This window comes from Miniopterus schreibersii (assembly GCF_964146895.1).
Source record: "Miniopterus schreibersii genome assembly, chromosome: 8".
Taxonomy (NCBI): domain Eukaryota; kingdom Metazoa; phylum Chordata; class Mammalia; order Chiroptera; family Miniopteridae; genus Miniopterus; species Miniopterus schreibersii.
The window spans coordinates 75,727,370-75,742,890 of NC_138109.1; the positions used below are offsets into that span (position 1 = coordinate 75,727,370).

At 49.2% G+C, this 15,521-nt stretch overlaps 1 protein-coding gene across 5 annotated transcripts in view; it reads left to right on the forward strand.

The window, feature by feature from the left end:
- The window catches only part of F13A1 (coagulation factor XIII A chain), a 159,154-nt gene that overhangs the window by 124,285 nt on the left and 19,348 nt on the right, over positions 1–15,521 (forward strand). For all 5 annotated transcript variants that reach the window (XM_081143694.1, XM_081143696.1, XM_081143695.1 and 2 more), the window contains 2 exons: positions 7,192–7,479; positions 13,376–13,536. In XM_081143694.1, the coding sequence (XP_080999820.1) occupies positions 7,192–7,479; positions 13,376–13,536 (449 nt within the window). The remainder of the gene's footprint in view (positions 1–7,191; positions 7,480–13,375; positions 13,537–15,521) is intronic.

The window sequence follows — 15,521 nt, forward strand, 5'->3', positions numbered from 1 at the left end:
ATATTCCTGAAGTGTTAAGGAATGCAGAATTTGTTTTAAATAGTTTAGACAGTCTCTGTGCTGTTACTTACAAAAGCAATTTGCACTATAAAGAGGAAGTTTTCTGAAGTGAGAATTTTTGTGCATAGTATTAGAAAGTCAAAATTTCTGTCATCTGAAATAGTGAATTTTTGTCGTATTTCTAAAGTGGCTCATTCTTTTTTTCTGTTGTATATCATCCATTGCACAACATAGATACAAAAGATTTTTTCTTTTGTTCTTTTTCCTTAAAAGGCAGCTAGGGAATAATAAATTTGAAGACAGAGCAATAGAAATCATCTAAAAAAATGTTTTTGTGCTTAAAAAAAGTATAATAAAACCAACAAACAATGGTCTCTTGTTATGGAGTTATAGGCAAAAAGGTTTGGAAAGGAAAAATAAAAGTCCATAAAAAAGCTAAAAGGAACTAGCTATAACACTCATTCATTCACTCATTCATTCAACAACTTGCTATTAACCACCCCCATATTTTCAACACTGGATACAATTGGAGACGTGCATAGCCCTGCCTTCCCATCTAGCTGGAGAGATCGGCAGGATGCAAACCCTCACCAAGTTGTGGGATGGGTGGCCAGGTATTACAGGGCACAGCAAGGAGAGTCCCAAGCCAGACTCAGGGATCCTGGAGGACTTTAGTGATGGGCTCACTGAGATGGAAAGGCAAACGAAAACTGGCTAGGTGAAGCGTAGGGAAGGAGTTCTCCAGAGAGAGGCAGCAGGACAAGGATTGTGGATAAACTCTCTCTAGTGTGGACGAAGTCCTGCTCAGACAAGAGAACAAGAGGGAAGCCTTCAGGAAGCTGTCCAAGACATCATCTGTCTTGTCTAAACCACACAGCAGAATGCCATTAGCTGTCAGCCGGCGAGGTGAAGTGGAGTCCAAATCAGGGTCAGATGTCAAGGAAAGAGGGACCCAAAGGCAGTCTACAAAAAAGGAGTCAAGGGTTTGGCCAAGGGTGGACACCAGATTAAAACAAAAAGTGAGCAAACTCTAAATGAAGAAGGCATTTGTGGTCCAGGCCTGCAGAGTTTGGCAAGCAGGCAAGGCTCAGATAGGTGGACCGTGTGGGGGTCGGTCTAAAGAGAGGAGGTCCTAAATTTCCATAGATAGTTTAAGAAACCCACCCTGCTTCTGGGCTAGAGTTTGACACCAGGTGGGTGGATAATTAACCTCTTAATAAAAAATGGCATAAACATTTCAAATTGTAGCTTCGGGAATGACCTAGTTGAGTACTATTTAGAGAAGGGTGCTGAGACTGCTCTCAAATAGAGTGGGAAAGAGTGAGTGATCACTGATGTCTGCCACGGGCGTCTAGGAAGGGGCTGCCAGTATCCGCGGTCACGTATTTGCCACGCTGATTCTCATTGCTGAGCCTCTCATATCATTTCTCTACCTGCAAATTTCTCTACACTAAAATTTGGAGATGAGTAAAAGCATAAAAAAGGAATTATTACCAGATTTAGGAATTTACTATTTTAATTAACTAGATAGTGGATAGATCATTTTTCACTTCGACAAACTAAAGCTTAACATTAACTTTATACCTTTTATGCTATAAAACTTAGAAAACCCGGAATCCTTACAACTTCTTCTGTGGCAACATGTCTTCTTTATGATGGTGCCGGGACCCCATTTCCCCGCTGCTCCGTCAGCGATGCCTCTGTCACTTGTGCTTTTCCCTCTTCATCTCTGTTAGCTCCTTCCCATTAGAACTTCTTTTCCAACAATATATCCCCCAGCAAAGGTGCCCGCACTTCCTCCCTCCTCGCCGCACGGCGGGTGCCTGGGGCGAGCTGCCTGCGCCTGGCAGCCCGGCCTGTTCCTTTCCCTTTATTCCTCACCTGTCACACCAGAGTTCTGCCACCAGCACATCCTTGAGGATCTTCTCAAGGTTGCCGAGATTACCTGATTGCCATGTGGCATGAACGTTGTGCGGGCCTCAGCTTGCCTGACCCTCCTACACCTTTTGATGCAATTACTCACTCCCAAGCCTGAAATGCTCTGTTTTCTTTGTTTCTATGATGCAAACGTCTCCTGGTTCCATCCCAACCTGCTTGGTTCCTTTTCTGTCTCTTTCCCCACTCTGAGCTCCCCTTGCCTTACTCCCTCGAATGTTACTTCATTCTAGGCTTCCACCCTTGGGTGTCATGCCCACCGCCTTCATGCTCTTTCTCCGCAGCTGGTGTTACATCCACATACCTACTGAGATGCACATCTCAAGTCGCTGACTCCAGTTTAGACTTCAATTTCCAGCTCCACATTTACCCAAATGTCCCACAGAAACTTGAAACTGAACCTTCCCAAATGTCACCTCTCCCACTCCCTCCCCCACCCCAGATCTATTTCTCCTCCACTCTCTACCCCAGTGAAGAGAACCACCATCCACCAGATGTAGCAGCTTGAGAATCAGTCAAGCAGAAAATCTAAATGTCTCCTCCAAAATAGCTCAACTTCCTCCGCCCCTCTTTTTTTATTATTGATTTCAGAGAGAGGGAGAGAGAGAAACATCAGTGATGAGTGAGAATCATCGATCAGCTGCCTCCTGCACGCCCCCTGCTGGGAACTGGGCCTGCAACCCGGGCATGTGCCCTGACCGGGAATCGAACCTCAACCTCCTGGTTCACAGGTCAATGCTCAACCGCTGAGCCACGCTGGCCAGGCTCCTCCGCCCCTCTTGATCTCCATGGCCACTCACTGAGAATTAGATGGTATCATATATGGAAAGACCTCAGCATAGTGCCTGATACCTAGAAGGTATCCAATAAAAGTAAGTTTCTGCTACTGCTGTAATTTTCTTATTCCTACCATACTACCACTGTTAGCTTGGGCTATGATGATTTTCCTCCTGGATATCTGCTATAGCTTCCCTGTTTCACTTTTCCTCCTTACCCTCTTTCCCTCATCCTAAACCCTGCATTGCTGCCTAAGTGACATATTTAAAATGTAAATCTGAGCTGCTGCCTCATTATTTAAAAGCCCTAGCTCTCTTTAGTCATCTCCAGGGCATTTCAGTCAGAGCTTGGCCACTCCTCTGCCATTTGCCCTTTTGGCCCCTCACCTCCCAGCTAACCACACCCACAGGTATTATAAGTAGCAGCCAGGTGAGCTGCGGACAGTTGCTCCAACAAGCCAGGCTCCCACTTCCCTCCAGGCCCTTGTTCTCACTGTGGAGGAAAAACCCCTCTGAGAAGCCTTCTCTGCCCCCAGCTGGTGTTGAGTCTCCCCCACGTTTCCTGCATCACACAGAAACATCTGCCCCAGTGCCTGTGATAGACGTGTGTATGGTGAGCCCTCTTCACTACCACACTCTTAAGGGAAGGGCTGTGCATCTCATCTGAACACAGTGCCTGGACGCTATAGCATGAAATGATCAAATGAGTGGTAACGCAGGCGGCACTTTCACAGGTGAGCTTAATTGAACATCAAGTGTCCTATACTGGACTATTTAGCATCCATTATAAAGAGGAAAGTTTTGCCCAGCTGGGTGTGGCTCAGTGGTTGAGCGTGGACCTATGATCCAGGAGATCGAAGTTTAATTCCCGGTCAGGGCACATGCTCAGGTTGTGGGCTCGATCCCCAATAGGGGATGTGCAGGAGGCAGCCGATCAATGACTCTCTCATCATTGATGTTTCTATCTCTCTCTCTCCCTCTCCCTTCTTCTCTCTGAAATCAATAAAGGTATATTTAAAATAATAATAAAATAAATAAAGAAGAAAGTTTTGTGTCTGGATGAAAGTAGAGGATTTCTCCAAACCTCAGTCCTCAGAGCCTCTGGGCCAGGCTGGGTTCTAGGTCTGGAGGACATGGAGCTTGCATTGTAACAGGGGAAATAATATCACACAGTGACAGGTTCAGGCAACAGAAAGTAAAACCAGGTAATATGTTAGTGAGAGATGAGAGGACTGGGGTTAGGGACACATTGCCCAGGACAAAGGGAGGGAGGGTACTCTGAGAAGGTGACAGTTGAGCTAGGACCCAAACAATGGGAAGAGGGTGTTATTGGCAAGAAGAGGAGACCTCGGTTCTTGTCTTCTTGAAGGAAAGAATTCAATCAAGAGACAAAGTGTGGCAAAGTAAGAAAGAATGTATTGGCCAAGGCAAAAATATACATAGAACAGTGAAACAAGGAAAGGGCATAGAAGAAGCAACAGGAGAGCCTAGGCAGGGCTGCTCTGGCTCACTGGGAAGTCAGAGAAAAGGGGGCCTTGGAGACAGGTTCAAGGGGTTTGCCTGGGATGAGCTGCAGCTGCCCACTGCTCCCCTGGTTACAAGTCTCATGGGGTCCCCTTGGAGAAAGAAGGAGAAGAGCAAGCCCTAAGTCCTTTGTCCTGAGCATATTTATCTCTCTCTTGAGGGTGGAAATCTTAGGGGAGTCCTCAGGGGAGGGTCTCAATAAAATATTCACCAGCTTTCCAGGGCTTCTCTTTCAGGGTCGTGGTCTCCACGAATTGGTTAGTGCCAGGGCAGGGGGACGTTAGTCAGTGTATCTGGACCTGAGGCAGCCATGGCACCACTTGTCTGGTTTTGCTTCTTATCTGGGTCTGGAGCTGAAGTACAACTGAGGCCTAGGTGCTATCTTTAGGGAGGAAAAGTCAGGGGATCCAAACGGTATGACCAGCGATATGCTAGCAGAGAAAATGTCACTCCGGGAGCAGGGTTCTTGTTTTTCAGTTTTGCCCCTTGCTAGGCATCTGGGCTTTCTGCCCTGGTGACCTTCTGTACCTGGCTCATAGTGGGTGCTCAGCTCATGTCTGTCTAACTGCCTACAACAGAGGGTAGTCTCACTGCATCCCAGTTAACAGAAAGATGTTTTCGACCTTACTCCTGGAGGCCACAGAGGAATCTCCGAAAATGGAATCTGGCTTCAGGCCATTCTCTCCCAGCACTAAATCCGTGGCCTGAATCATGTGAGACATCAGAGCACCAAGCACAGCTGCAGAGCAAGGCGGGTTCCACCAGCTCTGGGGGACCTGCAGCTCCTATCTCCTAGGGGCCTGTGCTTCCTGTGACAACCCAGCCAGCCTCTGCTTGGCACTGCCTGCTCACAGGGGCAGGCTAGTCCCCAGGGGGAAGGGGGAGGTCCCTCCATCTATGACATGACACGCTATAAAGTCTCTTAGCCCCACAAGTCTCCACTGCCCCTTCCCCTCATCCCAGCCAGCTCAGCTTCTCTCCCCGAAGTAGGCACCTGTCTGACCATGTTCCTGCTGCTGGTGTTCAGCCCCTGCTTTTTGCCTAAATGCATATTTGGTATCCATCCAAAGTGATAGCTGTTAATGCTCTCTTTCTCGTAGAGCTATTTGTCAGATGCATTCTGCTAAAATATTTCACTGCACTTTCCTTGTCACAGCCCCTCCTTCCCTTTATTACTATCTCCCCTTATTGATCTGTAAACATGTGCTCTAGCCAATGCTTGTCCTAGACAAACTGTTTCTGGCACATTCTGGCAGCCTTGACAATCAGAGCAATTCTTAATACACACTCACACTCAAACACACATTTCCGATTGTTTGCAATACCTGCTGGCATTTTCTCTATCTTTGCGCAGTACTAGCAGCTGCCAATTCTTATGCATGTACTACCTCTAATTCACCTAACAACCCTATGATGCTGGCTCCCTTGTTTTACAAACCAGGATCCGATGGTAATAATAATGCCTGCCTTGTAGAGTTGCTCTGAGGATTAAATGAGATAGCGTACAATACGTACTGACCACAACGCCCATCACATAGTTAGTTGTCAATGATAATTAATTGACCTCTTCATCTCCATTGCTTTTTATTATAAACTAAGTGAAGTGAAAGATAGTATCTTAAAATTAACATCATTATAAAAGCGAACACTTTTATTTTGAAGTGCTTATATGTTGTCGTTTTCTGTTTTTGTTTTTGGGTTTGTTTGTTTTTTGCTAGCCAATCCCATGACTAGTTTTTAGAAGCCAAAAAATGTGCCTCTCTAATTTCCACAACACACTAAGATATGCCCAAAGGAATTAGAATGGTAACGAGAATAGCAACTATCTCTCCACACCTCCTTAACCCCTGCCCCCCAAAGCCAATCATTGTGTCCTGTGCTCTGGAAGGACCGTTAGCCCAGCCTGGAGTCAGGAGCAGCGAGCTCTGAGCCCTAACCAGCACCCGTAATTCCCACTTTCTCACATGTAAAAGCAATTTTTTTTGTTCTTCCAGAGCTCATCCCCCCTCCTCTCTGTGCCTCACCTTCACCGCCACTATGGAAACCCTACATAAGACATACTCCCAGAAACAGCACGCATGTCACAAACAGCACCACCGTACCAATAGGCGTCCCTCAAAAAGAGTGTGTTCAGTGTCAGATGGCTTTGGGAAATCTTGTTAAACAGGTCTCCCCACAGGGGGACACAGTCTCGGAACCTTTCAGAGGCTATTGCACATTGTGAACATCCAGAAAACCCAGTGCTCCCGGGGAACTTGGCCTCAGAGCCCTTCGGGGGGCAGGCTTGTTAACAGCTCGCTAGATCAGAGGTGCCGTGGTGCACTGTTTGGGAAACAGCCATCTCTGCTCTCTGCCGGGAGCGAATGGCAACAGAGGAAGGAGTGGAGGGAGGGTGAGAGCTGCCTGGGTTCAGCTAAGCAGGAGCAAGTGGGACAGGCCCAAGTGGAAGGAGAGATGAGGAAGACAGGTCTTCTCAGGGAGAGTCATGAATAGGAGAAAATTCAGATGCAGACGGTGGAATGGCCAGATGCGACTCTTGCCAAAACCTTTGCTTAGAGATCAACTTCTGGCTACATGGCTAGGACTTGGGGAGGGAGGCAAACCGATACCACAGTTTAGGGGGAGTTAGATTTTACCTGTTCAACCTTCTGAACCCTGAAATAGTGGCACTGCAGAAACAACTGTTCGAGCAAGCCTCTTAGCAACCCCTTGCAGACAGGCCCGGGGATGCCACCTAACTCGGCAACCTGGGCAGGTCATGGCTGGCTGGGAACTTGATGTGGCAGAATTTGTAACATAGGAATGACTTGGGCTCCTGCCTCAAAGGAAGCTGTGTGGCTTGTAGAGGTGGTCCCACGGGCACAGTGTACAGTGTGAGGTCAGTGTGTGTCACTGCGGCCTTCTCTTTGATGGTTTGCATTTCTTTCCCCCGTCATCACCTCTGCATCCTTCCTAGGCCAAAAGGAAGAGAGACTGGCCCTCGAGACTGCCCTAATGTACGGGGTTAAAAAGCCGCTCAACACAGAAGGTGTGGTGACGTCGAGGTCCCACGTGGACATGGACTTCGAGGTGGAGAACGCTGTGCTGGGGAAAGACTTCAAGGTCATCATCACCTTCCAGAACAACAGCCCCAATCCGTACACCATCTCAGCCTACCTCTCCGGCAGCGTCATCTTCTACACCGGGGTCTCCAAGGAGGAATTCAAGAAGGAGACATTCAGTGTGTCCCTGGAGCCCTTGTCCTGTAAGCTACTCGGGGGGCTGCTCTCTCGGGGCCTTGCGACCTGCTTCTCTGTCTGGCAAGGGCCTGATACCCTTAATAACTTTCTGTTGAAGTTTAGGTTCTGGCCAGGGTTCAGGAGCTTGAACCACATGGGAAAACTGACTTCTTTCAGGGAGGCCTCACCTTTCATTTTCGTGTCTCATGCATACAAGTGAACACTGAGATTTTCAAAGCCTAGAGCAAGATCCATGAGTTGTGAAAGTTAAATATAACTTCTTGCCACTCAAAGTGTGGGCCGAAGACCTGAAGCATCAGTGTCCCTGGGGAGCTAGTTAGAAATGCACTCTCAGGCCCCACCCAGGCCTGTCAATCAAGATCTGCATTTTAACAAGCTCCCAAGGGCATTGAGACCATGGGGAAGTTTGTGAAGGACACATCTCAGAAAGCAGACCTCCTGGTGGTGCCTCTCCCCAAGTTAGGCTTTGGGGGGCTGCTCCAGCAGGAATGATGGGTGTTGCTTTACTGTTTAGAAGGCAGGGAGAGCTAAGTTCTGCCTAAAGGCTCTTTCTGAAAATTGATCTGTCTGATACATAAGGACAGGAGAGAGCCCACCCTTGGGAGAGGAGGTGGGAGTCTCGGGCATGCTGTCCAGGAGCCTCTGAGGGGCCTTGCTCTCTCTGCCATCTCCCAGGGACACTTTCTCATCCTCAATCCCTTCCAGCCTCCCCTGTATACATGCCCCTCCGAAGCATCTTCTCTTCACTTCAAAAATTTAGAATATTTTAAGCAAGATGGGATGGGCATGGGGCATCTTGTGCTGGGAATTGCAGTTTCAACCCATCTCATTTCTTGGGGTCTAGTATTTAGTGGGCAAGACAGTTGGTAAGTCCACTGGCCAAATGAGTCAGCCGGAAGAAGCTGGTCTCCAGGCAGCGCATGTGGAGTTAGATAGAGCAGGTTGAAAAGGACCTGGACTTCGGGGCACCAGGTTTTTGTTGCGCTGATGTGTGGCACTGAAAAAGAAAAGAAAAAAGGTATGCGAATGATCAGTTTTACAAAACAGAGCCAAACCACGTCTCCATGGTGTTCATGCTTTCTGGATTTGATGTCTGTGCGAAACTACAGTACGTTCAGAAAGATATTCCCAGAAAAATGGGAAACTATTCCTAAAACTGCTAATTCTAAGAAACCTACCCAAACTTGAAGGAAGCCAAGCTCCCATGCTTCAGTAACGTGGCTTCAACAATTAGGAAATCAATCAGTGTGGCATTTTCTTTGGAAACTGGAAGAGCTAGCATGCTCCCATCCCTGGGGGTTGGAAAGGGAATTCTTATAGAAAAGAGCAACCGGGGGAGGGAAAGGACTCAAGAGCAGAAGGGTCATCGCAACTGTTTAGTGCAGGCAGACACAGTCAACTTTAGAGCCTGAGCCTTGGAATGAGGCAAATCTGGATTTGAGGTGTGACTATGGCGCCTCCTAGCTGTGTGTCCCTAGGCAAGCTGCTCCAGCCATCTGAGCTCGCTCTCCTCATCTCTACATGGAAACAATGCCACTCATATCACAGGGCTGTTGATTCACTCCTCAGACCTTTATTTTATGCTTATAAGTCTGGGTTCTGCTTTGTGCTGGAGACAGCGTTGAACAAAACAGAAGTGCCCGCTACCCTCGTGCAGCCTATGGTCTCTTGTGGTGGGGCAGGGACTCGACAATAAACAATCAAGCAAGTGGGTATATAATGTAATGGGCATGTAACAGAGAAATGGGAGGCGGGGAAGGGAGGCAGGAAGTGGTGGTGGAGATGGGGTACTTGGGGAAAAAACGATTTAAGAGAAACCTGACAAGAGTAGGAGTGAACTTTCCAGCCAGAAGAAATCATAAGTGCAAAGGCCCTGAGACCAGAGCATGTCTGGTGTGTTCAATGAGCAACAAGGAGACCAGAGTCGGGAAGAAAAGTGGCAAGAGGAGAGTGGGGCAAAGACCATGAAAAAAGATGTAAGCCCTAGGAAGCACTTTGGCCTGGCTTCCAAGTGAGCTGAAAGAACCCTCAGAGGGTCCTGAGCGGAAGTATGGCCTGATCTCACTTAGGTTCTGAAAGATCACTCTGGCCACTGTGTTGAGAACAGACTCATGGAGGAGTCTGGCTAAAGCTTAGAGACTAGTTAGGATGCTCCTGCAGTAGTTTAGTGAGAGACGGTGGGTAGTGAGGGGAGTGGTGAGAACTGGTCAGATGTTCAGAAGGTAGAGCCCACTGGGCTGGCTGACAGGTTGGCCGTGTGGTGTGAGGGGAGAGCGAGATAAATACGTGAAGTGGTTGCATATGGTTGGCTCTCAGTAAATGCTAACTTCCATCGTGATTACATTTTGGGAAACTGAGACTGAAAGATGAGTTGATATGTCCAAGGTCACACACAGTAACTAGAGGCAAAGCGGATAGTAGAAGCCAGGTGCCATTCCGGCAATGACAGTGAGCCAACTTGGTGCAATCCTGGGGCCAAGTGGGCCAGCTTCCTTACTTGTGCCTTTGCTGCCTGGAGTCCAGTTGCCCCTCACTCCCCTGAACAGGGAATCTTTTTCCCACCTCAAGAGCCCCGTCTCTCAATCTCCTCCTCTCCCTAATCTAAAGAATGAATGAGCTCATGTGAGTTAGTGGGCTAGAATACATACTATACTAGCCCTCTCAGTCACTGATCTGATCTGGAGACAGCTGACCAAACCTAAGCCAACTCCGTACTGACACAGGTCCCACCTGCTCAGCCCACCCCAGGGCTTGTCCTGTAAAACAAGAAGGGAGTTGGAGACTATTTCTCGCTTTACCCTAGAGGCGGGTGGCATTAACTGCATGCAATAAATTGTGTATTGCAATCTAAAAGAAATTGCACGTTATTGCAAAAAGCCACATGATTCTAGACCTTGATTTAGCAGGTCAGAGTACATTCCTTGGAGGCTGTATTGCAAAGAAAGTTTTCCAAGTAGAATGGGAGGCATACTTTCCAGATTGATGATTTAAGAAAATGTGTGGGCTAGAATCAGCTTGGAAGACTTGAATAACTTAAACCTCCCAGTACCTTCAAAGGTGCTATCATTTCCACTTGGCTATATTTAGTTTTCTCTGCTTTTTGGAAAAGAGATGAGGCAGCTCTAGTCTGTGTCTCCCTTGGCTTTCCCCAGACACCGTAAATGATATTGGCAGGATCCCAGCTCCACCACTCATAGAATGAAAATCTATTCTTCTTTCTCTTGCCACATTTAATAAACTTTATCTAGAACAATTTCTTGTACGGTGGCAAAACACAGCACTTACATAACATACTATTTCAGGAGCACTGTTCTCCTGGGCTGGAAGCACAGCCCAGTTTCCTTGGTGCTATGATTTAGAGAATGCTCTGCCTCTGAAAGGGGTCCTCATGCTGACATTGTGAAGGCAGCAAGAGCCTCCGCAAAGATTGCTGGAAAGAAGTCAGGCATGTCTCTCCAGACTAAAGGAACCCAGTGGTCCAACACAACCCTCTAGAAAGAGCCAGAAGATGCCCCGTTTTATTATTTCTGGAGGTAGCCACAGGGAAAATGCACATCCTTCAAAGCCTGTCATTTTGCCTCTCCATCTGTCCAGATCTGGGGAAGTGAGAAGCAGGCCCCATATGCTCATCTGAGGTTGTATCTAACTGAGGGACAGAGTCTGGACAATTCATTGCTGGGGAGCCATGGGGAAATCAGACTCTAGGCTCAGGCCCAAAGGAGGCAGCCTGATTGGGTCATTCAAAAATGCAGAATTCAAGGGCCAACGTCAAGGCCAGTTCACAAATTCAAAAGGCAGGCTCTAAATGAAATGTGACTGACCAAGTTGTTAGTACTTGCCTAGGATGGACCAATACCTTCTAATAACTTCATAGCCTGGAGCAGTTTCTCAGCAGAGGCACCACTGACATTCTGGGCTGTGGATAATTGTTGTGGGCCATCCTGTGCATTGCAGGATGTTTAGCAGCATCCTTGGCCTCTATCCACTAGATGCAGTAGCAACCCCCAGCTCTGACAACCAAAATGTCTCCAGACGTTGCCAAATATCCCCTTGGGGGGGGGGGGGCGGTGAGGAATTGCCCCCAGCTGACAACCCCTGGCTAGAATGACCAGCCTTTCCAGTTTGCAGGAATTGAGTAGGTTCCGGGTACAGAACTTTCTGCTTTAGACCTGAGATTATGCTAAATCCACCTCAACTCTGCCACTTCTGCTGCTAAAACCTCTTGTCTGGGAGTTTTGCAAACCTGCGAAGCCATCAGGCATCTTAGTCAAGGGAAGACTCTGATCCAGGAGGTGGATGGTCAGAGAACCTGCATCTCTAACAGCCTGGGTGGTGTCTGCCAGCCCGCAGAGCATACTTGGAGCAGCAGTGCCTGGGGTGGAAAAGCCATGCTTTCCTCTTGTTCAGGTGGATTCTGTGGGCAGCCTCTGTGGTTGGAGCGCTACCTCCCAGCCCCGGCTGCACACTAGAGCCCGCTTCAGCACTTAGAACAATGCCGAGCCCCAACCCCCAAGATTCTGACCTCATTGGTCTGGGGTGGGATCCAGCAGGGCAGGTTCTTACACACCCCAGGTGACTGTGCTGTGGAGCCAAGACTGAAAACTCTTCGGTGAGAGGGCGGGAGGCGGCCACAGCACCTGCTCATCTGTGGGGAGCTTTGAAACAGGTGCTGACGCGCCCTCACCTGTGAGCCAGCGGGTCAGGAGGCCTCCCTGTGCCTCCCTGTGCCCTGGCGCCGCCTCCACGCAGCCTTCGCTCCTGGCTGCAGGGGCTGCTCCTTTTGGAGGGCTGTAATGAACGACCCTCTGCGCTTGAAACTATCAGCCATAGCAGCTATTTCCTTTAATAACTTTTGCAAGAAGGAGGAATCTTTGGCACAAGGCGGGCATTGGGCGGGGAAGCGGTGGTGGAGACGTTCAGTTCCCTGGGCGCTCCCAGAGCCGGTGCTCTGCGCGGGGGTGGAGACATGAGTCACGTGTTCTGCTGGGCGGCTGGCTGACGTGCCCCACTCACGCGTGGCTCTAGCCAGGTAGGTAGCAGCAGGTGCTGCGTGGGGCCCAGGTCCAGCCTGCAGCTCTCTAGCATCCCGGGCTGTGGGAAATGAATGTGACAGAGAAAGTGGCTGATGCGGCCACACAGAACCTCATTGCCGTGGCCAGAGCCACGAGATAGACTCCCTGCCCCCAGCCTGATAGTGAGCAGAGGGAGCCAGGACCCTCCTCAGCCTCCAGATGTCACCCTGAAAGCTAACCTCAGTGGCCTGAGGAAACAAGCTTTGGGCACAGAGGCCTTTTAAGTGGCAAATAGGAGAGGGGGTGGGAGGAAACTGAATCCTATGGTGAAAACTGGTTCCAACAGCTTCTTTCTCTTAAATAGAACATTCATGTCAGATTGGTACAGAAAGGCTGGAGAGAAACTGTGGAGCATTACAAGGGCAAGGGGTTAGGTAATTGACCGTCCTGCTCCAGGTGGCCCATGGCCTACGGGAGCTGCTGTTACTGCACGAGGGCTTGGCACGTGGGAAGGTGTCCTTGAATTCACTGCTCCCCACCTGCCCTCTTTGGATTGTCCCTACCCAGATCAAAACAACCACAGTTAAAGCTCCTTGGTCCTTGATTTTAAACATGGCATCCTCTTTTACAGCAGAAAAAGCACTCTTTGGAAAATCTGACACATTTTTTCTACTAAGACTTTACTGAATATTAAATTTCCAGCACATTCTTTCTTTACTCAGAACAGAAGAGCTGACCCCGACTGACTCTTTGTTCCTTTCTCCCCTCCCTCACCCTTGCGGCGTGCCGGTGGGTGCTGTGCTGATGTGGGAAAGATGGGGCACTGGGGAAAGGGAAGCAGGCCCTGTCTCAGGCACTGATAGCCGGCGTGTTTGTTTCCCTCCGCCAGCCAAGAAAGAGGAGGTGCTGGTCAGAGCCGGCGAGTACATGGGCCAGCTGCTGGAGCAAGCGTCTCTGCACTTCTTTGTCACTGCGCGTGTCAATGAGACCAGGGACATTCTGGCCAAGCAGAAGTCCACTGTGCTGACCATCCCCAAGATCATCATCAAGGTAAGTGTTAGCATCTCAGACAAGGGAGAATGGCAAAGTTGTTGATCAGTTAATCAGGCTTACTGTGCTTTACCGTGTGTGTGTGTGTGTGTGTGTGTGTGTGTGTGTGTGTGTCCTGCTCCCCCTACCCTCCCATGAAGGAAAATGGAGCTAGGATCCTCCCGTTCTTTGAAAGAAGTAAACTACCCTATATATAGACACGCACGTATAACACTTTCTCTCCTCTCCAGATTTAAATATGTAGATCTGGCTGCAGATATAAATATAACCTGTAGGTATGAACACACTGGAGGAAGAGAGGGATGTGTGATGGACACATATGCTCAGAGCTCTCACTGCCTGCAGCATAGAGTGGGCTGTGAAATGGAAACCCTCGGACCACCTCCCACCGGCGCCTTGAACAGTGCTGCTGTTCCCGAGACAGAACTGCGGGTGGCAGCCACACACACTGCGAGTCAGCTCGATGACAATGGCTTTTCACCTGTATATTCACCTGGCAACCACCGGCCAGGTGGAGCTGCAGAGGCCTGACACCCCAGAAAATCCCCTCATGCCTTTTCCAGTAAATAACCCCTCCCCCATCACCAGGATAACCGCTTTTCTGACTTTTGTTGCCACAGGAGCATTTTTCGGCCCACTTGGCTAGTAGTTTTAAAGTTGTCTCCCCCATTTACCACCAGAAATCTCTGCCCAGGTGGCTCAAAGGCACCTGACGGATGAAGGCTGAATGCGGCAGCCTGTTAGCTCCTGCGTCTTGGGAGCACTGGCAACATCGTAGCCATATCGCTGAGGCACCTTTCTGCCCTGTAAGCAGGCACCCAGGCCTGCAACAGGGTCCATGGGGTACGGCCTCTCCTGCCAGCCTTCCCCAGGCCTGAGACTTTCCCAGGTCACTGGAGAACACTTTTACTTTTTTCCTGAATTGATTAAAGTGATCAGCACAGATCCTGAGCTGCATTCCTCTAGAGTGACAGACAAATCAAAGTTTTACAAAATTTCTCATATTTTAAATGCCCCTAGTGCTGGGATTGGGTGTGGAATAGGCTAGGAAAGAGGGGTTAGGCATTGTGTCTTATGAGGACTTTTCTGAGGATCATTTGTTAAACGAATCATTGTTTGGTAGCACTGGAAATGGCAGCCTTTGCTGGGTCCCTGGCCACGTGGAAGGCACTTGAGGACCTCCATGCAAGGGGTCACCCTAGGACAAGGCTCACCCACACACAGACATGTAGTGCCGGCCGAGGACAGGAACCCCAGGCCCTTCATTCCTAGAAAGGCTTCAGCCAGCATCTCTGGTTGGTTACTTCACCCAGTCACCCCCGCCCCCAGGCCCACCAGAGCACCATCTGCACAAGAGGCCTTAGAGACAAATAAAATGAGGATGTGCAGGGGTCTGCAGGCAGAAGAGGGAACATGCAAAATGGGAGAGCACGCTCGCGCTCCTCCAGGGTGCCGCCAATCCTGTGAAACAGGACTTCCACAGTGTGAGGCGCTGGGCACCGTAGCAGGGGGCCTGACCACCACCCCCAAATGGGCAGGCTGCCCTCAGGGCCTGCTACCCCTGGGAGACACGGGCGGTGCCCTGCACGCCTCTCCCAGCAGCATGGGAAGGCGCCCTTAGTCTCTGCCACCAGAGGCAAGGCCCACAAGCTCTCCCCTTATGAAGCGACAGCTTGTCCCAGGGAAGGTCTCAGGAGAGGCCGTTCCAGGCTGTGCAGCGCTGAAACCCAGCATGCAATAGAGTTTGATCGCATCACTGATAATAAACTGGGTGTACAAAAGAAATTAATAATTTTCATCTTTTAGACATTATTAATTTGAAGGATTATTTGTTAATGACCTTCTGGGCTTACTTAAAGAGCAGTTAAATTCCCCAGGGGCAGAATCGAAATACCATCTCCAACAAGCCAAGAGAGCTGGGCAGGGACGGTGCACTTTTTGAAAAGTTGCGTTTTTGTTTGGTCTTTAATTTCTGTTAAAGCATC